At 39.2% G+C, this 14,348-nt stretch overlaps 1 protein-coding gene across 54 annotated transcripts in view; it reads right to left on the bottom strand.

Annotated features, from left to right (window-relative positions):
* The window catches only part of STAU2 (staufen double-stranded RNA binding protein 2), a 319,371-nt gene that overhangs the window by 134,851 nt on the left and 170,172 nt on the right, over positions 1-14,348 (bottom strand). For 49 of the 54 annotated variants that reach the window (NM_001444571.1, XM_085020656.1, XM_085020659.1 and 46 more), the window contains 1 exon segment: positions 5,007-5,314. In NM_001444571.1, the coding sequence (NP_001431500.1) occupies positions 5,007-5,314 (308 nt within the window). 54 annotated transcript variants of the gene reach the window in all.

Genomic DNA, 14,348 nt, shown 5'->3' with positions numbered 1-14,348 from the left:
AGCTGCCAGCCTACGCCAGAGCCACAGCAATGCAGGATCCGAGCCGCGTCTGCAACCTACACCACAGCTCACGGCAATGCCGGATCCTTCAACCCACTGAGCAAGGGCAGGGATCGAACCGCAACTTCATGGTTCCTAGTCGGATTCGCTAACCACCGAGTCACGATGGGAACTCCCTGAAATCCCTTCTGATTCAAACAGAAAAGGCTACAGATACTTCTACTTTGAGATGACTGACACAAAATGGCAGATATTTTTTTCAACAAGCAGTGGCTCATTTCGGATCCACATCAAAGTCCCTGTGTTAGGAGAGCTCCTTCGTGTTTGTATATCACTTTCTTTGAAATGTGTGTCTTCCTATGTATGTGCTGGTGTATCAAGGCTCAAAATGAGTATCTTTGTCCTTCTGATTACATTATGCAGTGATTTAGGGTGGAGTGACTTAGTCTGGAATAGTTGATCCAATAATAATGGACTGTTTTACCAAGGCCTGCTTGATTCTTATTTGCATTGGTGTTACCCATCGCAGTATGTTTTTATATGCATCAGGATTTATTTCTTCTGAATGTAATATTTTTCTCTAAAGAGTTGGAAATTTTAGCAAAGTGATTCAAACTGTAATTCTGCTGGTTTTTATGAAGTACAGTTATGTGGTATATAGTTTTGCAGACCCTTGAGGGTTTGGCCACGTGTATCAATAAGTCAGTTTGCATGAATGTGGACTGCCCATATGAAGAACAAACCTAAGGTCTTCAGTTACTATAGAAGACCAAACCTTCAAGAGAATTCATCCAATTTCTCCAAGGTCTTTGGAAAGTAATGAAGGCTAGACTCAAGAAGGATTTTTAAGAAGTGACTATAAATTAGAGCAGAATCTCTTGACCCTATGCCAAACCCACAAATGTGTTTTGTTCATTGTACACTGAGTAATTTCTCATCACTTTATACAACCATCGTGTAACAATACAGATGAAAATTTGGGCGCAGAAGTGACATGCTAAGTTATGTTTCAAGGACAAATTAGGAAAGAGAAAGAATATACCTCCAAGTGAAGGAGTATATGTATATGCATGATTTCTTTCTCCATATTTTCCTATTAGAAGTCTACAAAATTTTACTTATAAAATTTTACTTGGTCTTTGAAAAGAAATGGATTCCTCACTCTTCAAAAAAAAAGTGCAAACACCCACTTTAATGATAAATACATGGTTTACAAAAAGTGAGGTATAGAGGAAATAAGAAAAAAGGAGAAAGGAAAAGGTTGGTTCTCAATTTGGCCAAACCCCAGCGCCTATGTCCTATCTCAGTGTGATCTGTACTAAGGTCATACTGTTAATTGTGTATGTCAAACATGTCAAAAATAAATACTTAAAAGAAGCCTATAAACATAAAAGAAGAATGTTATCATCAAATTAAACGTCAAAAAAGGAGACATATTTGTTGAAATGTATGGTTTGAACTGTATTTGAAAAGAAAGTTCTTAATTAGGTATTTTTAAGCCTTCTACTGACATTCTCATCTTGTTAAAAATGGCGCCAATATCTAAAACTCACAATAATGAAAAGTCCCCTTAGGAAACACTTACTGATTTTTATTTAATAAACTAATTATGGTTTAACTAAGATGCCAAGTGCTTCTTTACATTCTGCATGGGAGAAAAACAAATCTAGTTTATGATATTTTACTCTGAAAGTTTTGAAAACAACACTGCTCAGTGGATGATAATTACAAGGGGGTTATACACTAAAGAGTTAAAATTAAATCCATCTACAAAGGACAATTTACTAAAATAATTCATTTTAATTTTCAATCTAATCACTTTTCTAATGACTCTTTTAAACAGTGACACTGCTTATACTTAATTATACAGAGAGATTTCTAATATAATTACCATGAAAAAACATATTAAAGATGTAAAAACTTAGAGTAAATTATAACACTACAAAACAAAGTTCTACCTTAGCTAAATGCACAGCATCTCAAAAATGCCTCCTCCATAATAACTGTCTTTAAAATGCTGAATGATTTTGAAACATTTTGGTATTATAATGAAAGGATAACAAGATATGCACCAAGGAGCCCCAAACACTATTATAACTATATTTCAAATGAATTTTTATGAAATGGATAGAAGTTATAGAAGCATACTGACTGGGCTGGACAAAGTCTGAACTTCACAGAACTACTGATATTAAATTTTTTTCTAAAAAATAACAAATCAGTAAGAACATTCAGTTTTAAAAGAGGATAATTAAACTGTACTCAATGAAACTTCAAAGAAACAAATATTTGTTTATGACAGCAATCCAAAGGTCTGCATCTAAAATGTGATAAAAACTTTAGGTGACCCCAGGCAAGGATAAAAGAATTACTGAGAAGTCCAAGTGTTCAGTCAAATTCTGACCTGCGAAGTCAGCTTTATTAATAATAACTTTAATTGTATAATCATTTAAATTACTCTGTAGATTTAAGCAAAAGGATGTGAGCTTAATACCTCATTCTGGTGAGCAAATAAGCTTCCGTAACTTATAAATTTCAATTAAGAGTGGATAATGAAAAAATTTAAAAGTTAAAACGACTTTGTTTTCAGTACACTAATATATTTTTTTACTTTGTAATACAATATAGCTGTCACATACAATGGCTCTGATAGGCTTAAATCAAATGTCAAGAAGGGCACAGAAGGCCAGAGTTTATACAACATTCAATAAGCAGTAATATCTATTCAGTGTACAATAACAAAATTTTAAAAGTACTAACCTCGAAACACAGAATTTATTGTTTTTAAATTCCAGAAATAAAAATAACACAACAGCATGGAATCTGTAACAAGCTGGCCCTACCATTTCTAAACTACAGTTCAATTAAAAACATTTAAGGAAAAGCAACAATCTACATGTTTTTCTACCAGGTAAACGTACCTGAGCAAGTTACCTATAAAGAAATCGCCTTTTAAAACTTAACCACAAAGACTCTGCTACCGTGACGTTTATGAGGACGCACTAGGCGCCGGACGGGACATGCAGCCACTGCGCACAGATTCTGTTCACCACACAGCTGCAGGCTGCAGTCCGTCAGTGACACAATAGTTCATATCAACACCAAGCTCATTTGACCAAAGAAGCACAGTAAGGTTTTAAAACCATCTGTTCATATTCATTAGTACGGAAAAATCACAGTACACCAATTTGGAAATGTTTAACTCATCTATAAATAAGACTGTATTATCTCAGCATAAGCTCGGAAAAAAAAAAAAAAAAGGGTCTGAGTAGTCAGCCCGAATATAGGGAAACAGATTCTATATTCTGACTAAAGATATTTTAGAATTATAGTTGTTGTCATTGCCAAGAATTAACAAATAAATACAAATTTAAAAATTGAAGTATTTCTTCTGGCAGCAAAATTACATCTACCGCAACAACATCTCTAAGCAAGAAATCAATTCAGAGCTTGAATGCAATCTGTGCATTGTTTCTGTAAAAATGTAAATGCAGTGTAACTTTCAGACATTTCTAAACTAGATTTGCAAATAAACAGTGAATTTTTTTATCACAATTTATTTCTAGTTCATCCTATTCAGGTTATAGAACTAAAATTTGCTTAGTTTTTCCCCAGTATTTTAACTGTATGAATCAAGGTCCTTTTATTTTAAACAGTGGTTTATTGTTATTCTTAAGGTAAACAACAAAAACAAATTCTAAATGTTTAATTTTCAAATTAAGTCTTTAAAATCTCAGATGACAGAGCCCATAACTGGTAACAGTGTTTTAGAGTTCATATTAATAGTCTAATTAAAAACACTATGACTACCTCGCAATAGATTTGAAAAAAATCAAGTTTCTGTGAAGGGAAACAAAAAAACATGCACAATACCCCCAAAACACATGATCTTCTCTCTTATATCTAAATCTGTAAAATTTTTTATAAATACATGATCATTCTACACAATACATATCTTCTAGGGCATTGCTAAAGGAAATTACAGCTTTGGGTCTTAAGGAATAAGACTACGATGGAAAGGGGCTGAAAAGAGCGGAATCTGAGGGGGCAGGTGTTCTTTCCACACACAAGCCCGCTGCTGCTCATCCAGTCATGGGAGCCGTTACAGTTCCATACAGGATTTTCAAGGCAACTAAGACGTCAGAACACAGGTACTTCCTCTTCCTAGAGTTAACAATTCTTTTAAAAGCTCTACCCTAAAGCACTGTTGTTTGTTTTTCAAAAGAGAATGATGACTAAATAGGGGAAAAAAAGTTTCCATCCCCCGATTCACCTACACAACAACTGGACCATAAGCTAGGCTTCCAATGCCCAGTGAAACAGAAGTGTGGGTATCACAGGAGGCAGGTGCTACCCTAGTCGGTTCCATACACGATCCCGTGAAATGACACGTGTTTTTATGCCTCAAACGACTACAGATCATTTATTATTGTTCTAACACCATGTTCGATTAACTCCTAAGATAACAGACTTCTAGGATGTTGTACCTTCACGGTATACCTGAATCGATACTAGCCACAGAATGCCAAATTCAAAACTGTTATGAAAGTAAAGACATCAGTAGAAAAACTCAAGCTTCCTGTAAAATGAGGGAGGACTTAGTGCTAAATACTAACACCAAAAGTATGAAGGCAGAACTTTTGTTTGGGGAAGACAGAATGGGGGAATAGACCCAATCAAGACCAACCAGAAGACAGAACAGAGAATGAAAAATGTTAAAAATAATAGTAATAATAATAATAATTATAATTATAAAGGCAGGAGAAGGAAAATGGAGGAGAGCCAGGCAGCAAAAGACTTACTAGAGAGAATGGAAAAAAAATTTCAATGAGGCACGTGCACATGGCTCGTTTTTCTGTCCTCTGTGTGCCTAATAATTTGCAATGTAGGTGGCAGAGAAGTCGCACTAGCAGGCAAGAATGAGCTTTCTGATGGATAGAGATGAAGGATCTGGGGCTAATGAACTGTTTTGTTTTCTTGTTTTTGTTTTTGCTTTTAATTCATACCTGAAAGCCTTGAATCCTTGCTAAATATTCCAGTTGTTTTGAAGGCTGTACTGGAGAACAAGGGGGAGTAGGAGAACTTCCTTTTAAACCTATGGCTTCAGCTGTAGGAGACGTTCCATTCATAAGGAGTTCCCTGGCAATGGTAGCTGAACTATTCGATGTGGGAGATACACTGAAGAAAGAGCTTGAGGGCTGGTTCATATCTTTGGGTGACAAATAGCCTAGAGTAGTGCCAGAGATTACTTTGTGGCGGCTGGCTTCCATCTCTTGATAAACATCAGGAGACAAATGAAGAATTCCTTTTGGAGCTGTCAGTAAAATAAAGGAACACTGTTATTACACTTAAAATAATTGAAAGAGAAACATGTTACAGCATTATTAACTCAAGGATTTCACTTGGTATAGTAACAAAGCAATGAGAAACACTGTCAAGCAAGCATCTTCCCCCTGCACTGGCAGAGGCAACTGCAGTCTCTTACTCGGAGGTGAATGATGTTTCAACATTCCTAAAATCATTACTTTTAAAAATCCACAGAAGTGACTTCAGTGGAAGGCGTGTGGGGTAGGGAAGCTGTGGGGGAACACGCCATGGTGGCTAAGATTAGGAGGGTGCAAGGCCATCACCTTGAAATTTGGTGTTTTGTAATCTCATAAAAGGGACATGGAATCCTTAATATATACAGCAATTGAGACACGGTAGGTAAAACAAAGGCTGGGTCAAGTCAAAATTATCTGAGGAATAAACTCCTAAGTCCAATGGCCTACTGGTGTTCTCTTCTCCACAAGGATGTCTCACTACCAACTCAACCTGTCCCTCAGTAAGGGAGAGAGCATCTTCTTCCTCAGACTGTCTTCCATCTGGCTCATCTCATCATGACACCACCATCTACCTCCTGGCAACCATCTTTGTCTCACCCACAGTCATTCAGTCGCCATGTCCACTCAAGAACCTGCCCCTTCACTGTCAAGTGCATTAGCTCAGGCTGGGCCACACCTGGTTCTGACATCAGGAGGTGGGAGCTGGGGCTGTGTCGTCAGTTGGTGGTGTTATAAACATATAAAAGAAGCACTTTCCTTTGAGTCCCACTTGTCTCAGAGGTGTTTCAGACCACATTTCACAAGGCCTGTTCTAATATCTTGGATCACATCATGATTTTATCTTTTTTTTTTTTTTTTTTTTTTTTTTGTCTTCTGCCATTTGTTGGGCCGCTCCTGCGGCATATGGAGGTTCCCAGGCTAGGGGTTGAATCAGAGCTGTTGACACCAGCCTACGCCAGAGCCACAGCAACGTGGGATCCGAGCCGCGTCTGCGACCTACACCACAGCTCACGGCAACGCCGGATCGTTAACCCACTGAGCAAGGGCAGGGACCGAACCCGCAACCTCATGGTTCCTAGTCGGATTCATTAACCACTGCGCCACGACGGGAACTCCATGATTTTATCTTTTAAAATTACTGACAAATCACCAGTTTTGAAGAATGTGCTCTGAGAGACAAGAGTGAATTCCCTTGATCCTGCCTCTCCCTTTCCCATTAGCCTCCTGCTTTGGGCCTCTGTGTTTCTCCCCAGCACTGGTGCAACAATCACTGGGACGCCTCACCATTGCAGGTCTCCCCTGTGTCCACTTCCCCAAGATGTGTTCTATAGCATAGTCTCCAAAAAAAGGGTTCTGTGATGAATAAATCAGGGAAATAACTCAAATTACATCACACACAAACATCCCTTTTGGAGGATTAAAAATGCACATTAGCAAAGTAAAGACTCTGAGACGTCCAGAAGAAAAGAAATCTATCCAACTTGGTTCAACCCAGGATTTCCTAAATTTATTTCGTACCCGGGCTGTTCATATAACATTAATAACACCTAATATTCTGGGAAATGCTCAGGCTAGTCACTCTCTTACTTTAAGGTCTTTACTGGCTCCCCATCACTTACATGATAAAATCTCAACTCCTCAGCATGGCACGGGAAGCCCTTAGTGACTGGCTTCCTACCTACCTCTCTATTCGACCATAATCTTCATGAAGACCCCATGCTCCGGCCATGCAAACACAGTCACACTTCTTCCAGTATTCTGGCCTGTTTGAACCCATCAAATCTTTCTTTCCTTTTTTTTTTTTTTTTTTTTCCTTTTTAGGGCCATAGCTGAAAAATATGGAAGTTCCCAGGCTGGGGGTCAAATTGGAACTGTAGTTGCCGTCCTACACCACAGCCACAGCAACACAGGATCTGAGCCGCATCTACAACCTACACCACAGCTCATGGCAACGTGGGATCCTTAACTCACTGAGCGAGGCCAGGGATCAAACCTGCGTCCTCATGGTTATTAGTCAGATTTGTTTCCACTGTGCCACAATGGGAACTCCAACCCCATCGGATCTTTATTTCTGTTCTTTAGTCTCTTACACACACACATATGCACACACACACACATTCATTCACTCACCCCTCACACACACTAGTTATACTCCTACTGCTAGTAGGTTCTAGGCACTGTGTTAACCAAGACCTCCAGGCACCCTCAGCCTCTTGGAAGAGGAAGGTGAAAGGGATGAATAACAGAATGTGGTAGGTGCCTCTGCAGAGATGGGTTAGGGAGCAATGCACATGGGAAAGAAAAAGTGCTAGCTGCTCAGGACAGGCTTCCTGGAGATAGTATTGATGGCAGATTTCAAGGGATGAGGCGAACAGGGCCAAGGAGTAAGAAAACCAAAGGCAGATGGGGACAGGGGCAAATGCAGAGACCCCCCCAACACTACTCTGAGCCTAGAGAGGGCGGTGGGAAGTGCTGCAGGGGAAGGAGGAGGCAGGAGGGGTCAAGCTCCTGGGGCTTATCCTGATGGCATTAAAACACAAAGGAGTTGGTTTTTAAAAATAACTTAAAAGGGATCCCTCTTACACTGTCAGTGGGAATCTCAACTAGCACAACCACTACGGCAAACAGTATGGAAGTTCCTCAAAAAATTAAGATAGAGTTGCCATATGACCCAACAATCCCACTCCTGGGCATATACCCAGACAAAAACTGTAATTCAAAAAGATACATGCACCCCTATGTTCATCGCAGCACTAGTCACAACAGTCAAGATATGGAAAAAACCTAAATGTCCATCTGCAGACAAATGGATAAAGAAGATGTGGTATATAGATACAATGGAATATCACTCAGTCATAAAAAGAACAAAATAATGTCATTTGCAGCAACATGGATAGAGCCAGAGATTATAAGTGAAGTCAGTCAGAAAGAGAAAGACAAATACCATATGATATCAATTATCTGTAGAATCTAAAATATATACAAATCAACATATCTATCAAACAAAAACAGACTCAGATATATACAGAAGAGACGTGTAACTGCCATGGGAGTGGGAAGGAAGGACTGAGAGTTGGGATTAGCAGAGGTAAACTATTATGTATAGAATGGATAAACAGCAAGGGAACTATATTCAATATCCTTTGACAAAACATAATGGAAAAGAACATGAATACAAATATATGTGTATGTATACGAAAATATATATGTATCACTTTGCTGTACAGCAGAAATTAACATATAAATCAACTATAAAATTTTTTAAAAATAATTCATATAGCTTAAAATAATATAGCAACCCTATTTTATAGATTTACTTTACGCCTTTGTGTTAGCTTTATAATCAGGAAAAATTTCAACAAAATTTTTTTAAAAAACATATGCACTGGAAAAAATGCAAATAAATCTCACTAGCCATAGGAAACTACTTTTAACATTTTACTTTAAAAATATGTGTTTAGTCTTTTTTCCTATACACTTGTTAACTTAAAAAAATAACTTAAAACAGAAATATGATCCTTTTGTCATTTATAAAACAATATACTTCCATTAATAATTTTAAAGCTTAAAATTTCATTATGTGAATTGTTCCTTAAACAGTTCTGGACACTAATTTATTTCTCTCTTATTTGCAATTAAAACAATACAGTGATATACGCTTTTTGTAATTATTCACACAAAAATTGATTTCCTTAACTTAGAAGTAGTTCAAAGAATATGTATTTCAGTCTTTTTGACACTAACATACTGCTCCAAGTTGGCACAACTCCAATGGGTGTGCCAATTTCACACTTCTATATTCATAGGAAAGTTTCTTTTTCCTATTTTGGTATTAGACATTATTAAAAAAGTCTTTGCCACTGCTCTCTGTTAGTGTAGATAAGTGGCAAAGATTTTTTTTTTAAATAACAATATCTAATACCAAAACAGAAAAAAAAAATGTGCTTTTAAGCCCCATCCACTGATATGTGGGGAGGTGAGGGGGGCTGAAGATTTGAGTTCTATCATCAGTGACCAACGGTTTAATCAATCTTGTCAATGTAATGGAACCTCCACAAACTCCCTGAATGAGGAGGGGCGGAAAGCTGCTGAGTTTTGAACACACCCACGTGCCGCAAGGGTGGTGCTCCCCAGCCCCACAGAGACAGAAGCTTCTGTGCTCCAGACCTTTTCTGAACGTCATCTGGTTTTTCATTTTTATATCCTTTATAATAACCAGCGATAGTATCTTCCTGAATTCTGTGAGCTGTTCTACTACATTATCAAACTTGAGAAAGGGGTTGTGGGATCCCCCCTGAATTTATAGCCTGCTGGTCAGGAGTATAGCTGGTGACATGAGACTTGTGACTGGCATCTGAAGTGGGGCATTTTGTGGGACTGAGCCCTTAATCTGTGGGGTCTGCACTAACTCCGGGTAGGTAGTGTCAGAATTGAATTGCCCAACACCCTGTCAGTGCCTGGAAAGTCGGAGAATTGGTTGGTACGGGAGGAAAATCCCTACACATTTGGTGTCAGAAGTGAAATAAAACAGTCCTATGTCAATGCTAATCAAACTGTACACATTACGTGCCATTTATTATACTTCAATTATATCTCAACAAAGGTGTAAAAATATTTGCCAATTTGATAAGTGAAACGTCGTATTTTTTTGTTTGTTTTTTCACTACCTGCACAAACACTGTATGTAATTCTTATTTAAAGTATAACTTAATGTATGGCTCTAAACTCTACCCTCAGTTTAAGAAATCCAGAAACTAACAGCATTATTTCAGCGCTGTTACTGTACAGCAGTAACAGGCTTGCCAATAGCAATATTATAAAGCTACAAAAATGCTCTCCCAACACTCAAAAGAGGCATTACATCACAGTATAAGAACTCATGCAGTGTTCAGGCTCCCTTATTCTGCAGCAAAGCCTGAAGTGACTTTTTCCATGCATAAAGAAGATACCTTTCTATAGAGCTTAACCAATGTAAGAGTCACTGAAAGAGTGGAAGATACATGGGGATTTATGTGATCAAGTGCCGAATGATTTTCAACATGAATACTAGTAACGGTGTTTGGATTGGTCACAATTCGTTTAGGTTCTTCCTGTTGTAAATTTAAGGGTAAAGACCTAAAAGGAAAGTCAAAGAGTAATATAAGGTATACATATTTAAGGACTTTCAACTGACTCCTGACAAACAATACCAATTTTTTACTCTATGGGCATTCTCTTGTGGTGTAGCAGGTTAAGAATCTGATGTTCTCACCGCCATGGCTTGGGCCACTACTGTGGCATGGGGTGACCCCAGGCCGTGGCCCCCCAAAAATGTATACTTCTATTAGCAGTGTGTGACTAAATCTGTTTTCTGACACTTCTGTCGAAACAGGTTTTAGTTACTCTAAATTAATTACTGCCACTCTACATTTCATTGTTATAGCAATTTACATTTATTTGATTCCTATATAGACAAACTTTTTCTCATTTGACCACCATGGGCTCATGTCTTCTTTCCTGTGGCTGTGACCTCAGTCTTGTTCATGGACTTGGAAGGTATTCTCTTGCTCAGGCTTGTTGCATCTGTTATATTTCAACCTCTCTCTGAAGATGTCCTGAATCCATTCTCTCATCATCTATCTTTTGTTTCTGATTTTGCCTTTAATACACCTATCTGTAATCACTGTACACAGCTACCCTGCAGATACAACACTGGCACTCTTCTAGTGCTTTATATGCATGATCTCATTTAATTCCAACAACCGTGTGAAATGGATTTTTATGTCTCTATATTAGCACAGAGAAGCACAGAGAAGTCAAGAAACCTAGCCAAGGTTGTATGGATAATGATTTAGCAAATGCTAGATTTTAACACCAGGCAGTCTGTCACCAGAGCCTGGATATTTAAACATTATATTAAATGGCCTTCTAGAAGAACAAGTAGGAAGTGAAATCCAATGTCTAGCCGGTTCCACACACCTAGGTTTAACCCAGGAAGTGCACACCACGCCTGAGGTTTACCAGATGGCTCTACGGTTGAGCCACGTCATCCTGACTGTTCTTAGATGTTCCAGAGATGGCCTCACCGACATCTCCCTAAATTATATGATGTTCACATGGAATTTCAAATGCCCAAACTTGCCAGGGACTGTGACATCTTATAAATGAGGAATGCCAGGCCACAGTGCCCTTTTTACTTGTCTTCCCCATTAGGAACCCTCTGGCACAAAAAGCCTCCTGCAGCATTTTCATGGAGTTCCAGTTCTTATCAGAAGAGCTGTAGACAACACTTTGAATTGAGACCTCTTAAAAGGTTTTTATCATATGTACAGAGATAAGAAAACTCAGCAGATCCTTGCCTTTCCATGTTCACTAATGTCATGACTCTTCCAGAGGCTGATGAACATCAATGAGTAGTTAAATGGTATCAGGGCTTGCAGGACAACAGGGCAAGCCAACGTAGCAAGAAAGACAATGTCCCTTCACTGGGTCCAAGTGGTTAATGCTAGTCTTTAAAGAGGGATTTCATGCAAGTCCATGGAATGAGTACATAGCTACTGCTTAATAAAATGAACCTGCTGCTTTTTATACCAAAGCTTTGAGAGAAAAATCATACCTGTGTTTCCATACGTCAGCTTGAATTCTTGCCACAATACTGTTAGACTGAGACCTACTTCTGTCACAGTGAGTTTTTCATAACAAAATTATAATTCACAGAGAGGTAAAATATTTTGGTAAATGAGAGAAGGAGCAAAAAAGGGGGACAGGTTCTTCAGATTGAGATCTATTAGCATCTGTGGGTAGACTCTGCTTCTACGTAGCTACCACCATGGATGACCCACCTGGTCTTAAGAAGAAAGTCAGTTATTTGCATATCTTTTGAAAGCTGATGCCTCAAAATTTTATTCCTTACTTGATGAGACAGAACATTTTATTTAGTACTATCTCTGAAGACAGAGTCCTGCTTCCTGACTGACATCTTTATATTAAAACACACACCATTTTGGGGAAATGTGTGCCTGCTGATTCAGAACTGGATTATCGGAAAAGCTACTTGGTTGTTACTGGCAAAACAGATTCTTTTTTGTTGTTGTTCTCAAAAAATCTTCTCTTGTCCAAAGTTTCAAGTGGCAGCCAGATAGAATACATTATGTCCACCTCCCCTAGCATCTCATCATTATCCTAAATCTATTCAGTAAATTTTGTAAGTTTCCAAAAAACTACAACTAAAAAAAAAATTCCCTTTTTTTTTAGGACCATTCCTGCGGCATATGGAGGTTCCCAGCCTAGGGGTCCAAATGGAGCTACAACTGCCGGCCTATGCCAGAGCCACAGCAATGCCAGATCCGAGCCACGTCTGCAACCTACACCACAGTTCACGGCAACACCGGATCCTTAACCCACTGAGTGAGGCCAGGGATCAAACTGCAACCTCATGGTTCCTAGCCAGATTCACTTCTGCTGTGCCACAATGGGAACTCCTAAAAAAATTCTTAAAACCTGGAAAATAAACTGCTGGTTCAAAATAGGAAATTTGAGAAAAGGAAGAGTAAGAACAATAAGATTTACCAGTCTGATAGTGACTTTTTAAAAATCATCTATATGAGAACTCACAAAAACCCAAGTAAGGTCTGCAGTTTAGTTCACTGTGTTGTACCCGTGTCAACTTCCCAGTTTTGATAATATATTATGATCATGGAAGATGTCACCATTGGGAGAAGCTGAGTGATGGGTACACACAACCCCTCTGTACTATTTTTACAATTTTAAAAAGCTTTAAAAACCCAACTACCTGAAAGTACCACTATGCTGCTCTGGGTGTCTCCCAGCACAGAGGCCCTAGAACAAGGCAGCTCCGAGACACGGAGGTAGAGAGGAGGTGGCATGGTGCCTGGATGGCCCTGAGGATCAGCAGGGCCAGGCTGGCCATGCGTACTCCTAGAGGTCTGCGCTCTGACCACTGCCTTGCCCTCCCTGGCTCCCCAGGCTCTGGCCACTTGACCATTGGTTCTGTGAGAGTAAGGGAGGACCTCGTGGGTCTTTGGTCCCCATGGCTGGGACTCTGCTCTCTGCCAGGGAAGTATGTGAGGTCATTCAGTAGGTGAGAGCACATGGAACCCAAGAAAGAACCTACTGGATTGCCACATATGGTGAATAAACTCGTCATTTATCTTAATAGTAAAGAAGGTCTCACTTAGCTGGCTTCTGGAGAAGACATGTGTTCAAGGCTCAATATTATCAATAAAGATAGAACTCTAAAGATGGACTATTTCTACTGAGGAAGACAACACATTTGCAATGATAAAGAGGTTTGAGAGCAGCTTGTAAACATAATGAGTCATGTTCAATAACCAGTTTATTCAAACGGGATAAAAACACTACTGGTAAAATAAAGAACATTCTTGGAGTTCTCGTCATGGCTTGGTGGTTAATGAATCCGACTACGAACCATGAGGTTGCGGGTTCGATCCCTGGCCTTGCTCAGTGGGTTAAGGATCCGGCGTTACTGTGAGCTGTGGCGTTAGTTGCAGACATGGCTCAGATCTGGAATTGTGGCTCTGGTGCAGGCCGGGGGCTACAGCTCCGATTAGACCCCTTACCCTGGGAACCTCCATATGCCGTGGGTACAGCCCTAGAAAAGACAAAAAAAAACAAAAAAAACAAAAAAACCATTCTCATCAGTTATCTTTCTTCACACACACACAAAGAAGCCATTAGTGATTACCTCCCTAAGACTGTAAAAAAGACCAAAAAATAGATTATATAAGTCTGCCGTATGACACAAATGACCAATCCCTTAGCAGGAAGACACACCCTGAAATGCCTAACACAGCAGCCCCAATACCACCCTACACTACTCCTCTGGTAGCATACTGAGCATCTGTTACAGGGTGCTCACAAGGCAGTAGTAATTACAGCTAAAGCTCATAGAGTCCTTAGCAGACATCAGGCTTTGCATGCATTAGCTCAGTGACCCTCGCAGCAACCCTGTGAAGCAGGGGTTATGATCAGTCCCGTTAAGGCCCTGAGGCACAGAGGGGTTAT

Source organism: Sus scrofa, chromosome 4 (assembly GCF_054392235.1).
Source record: "Sus scrofa isolate SSC_HxYL_T2T_F1_AM1 chromosome 4, Sscrofa_HxYL_maternal_Yorkshire_Landrace_v2.0, whole genome shotgun sequence".
Classification (NCBI taxonomy): Eukaryota; Metazoa; Chordata; class Mammalia; order Artiodactyla; family Suidae; genus Sus; species Sus scrofa.
Note: the sequence above shows the minus strand (reverse complement) of the source record. Positions and strands in the feature narration are given on the sequence as shown.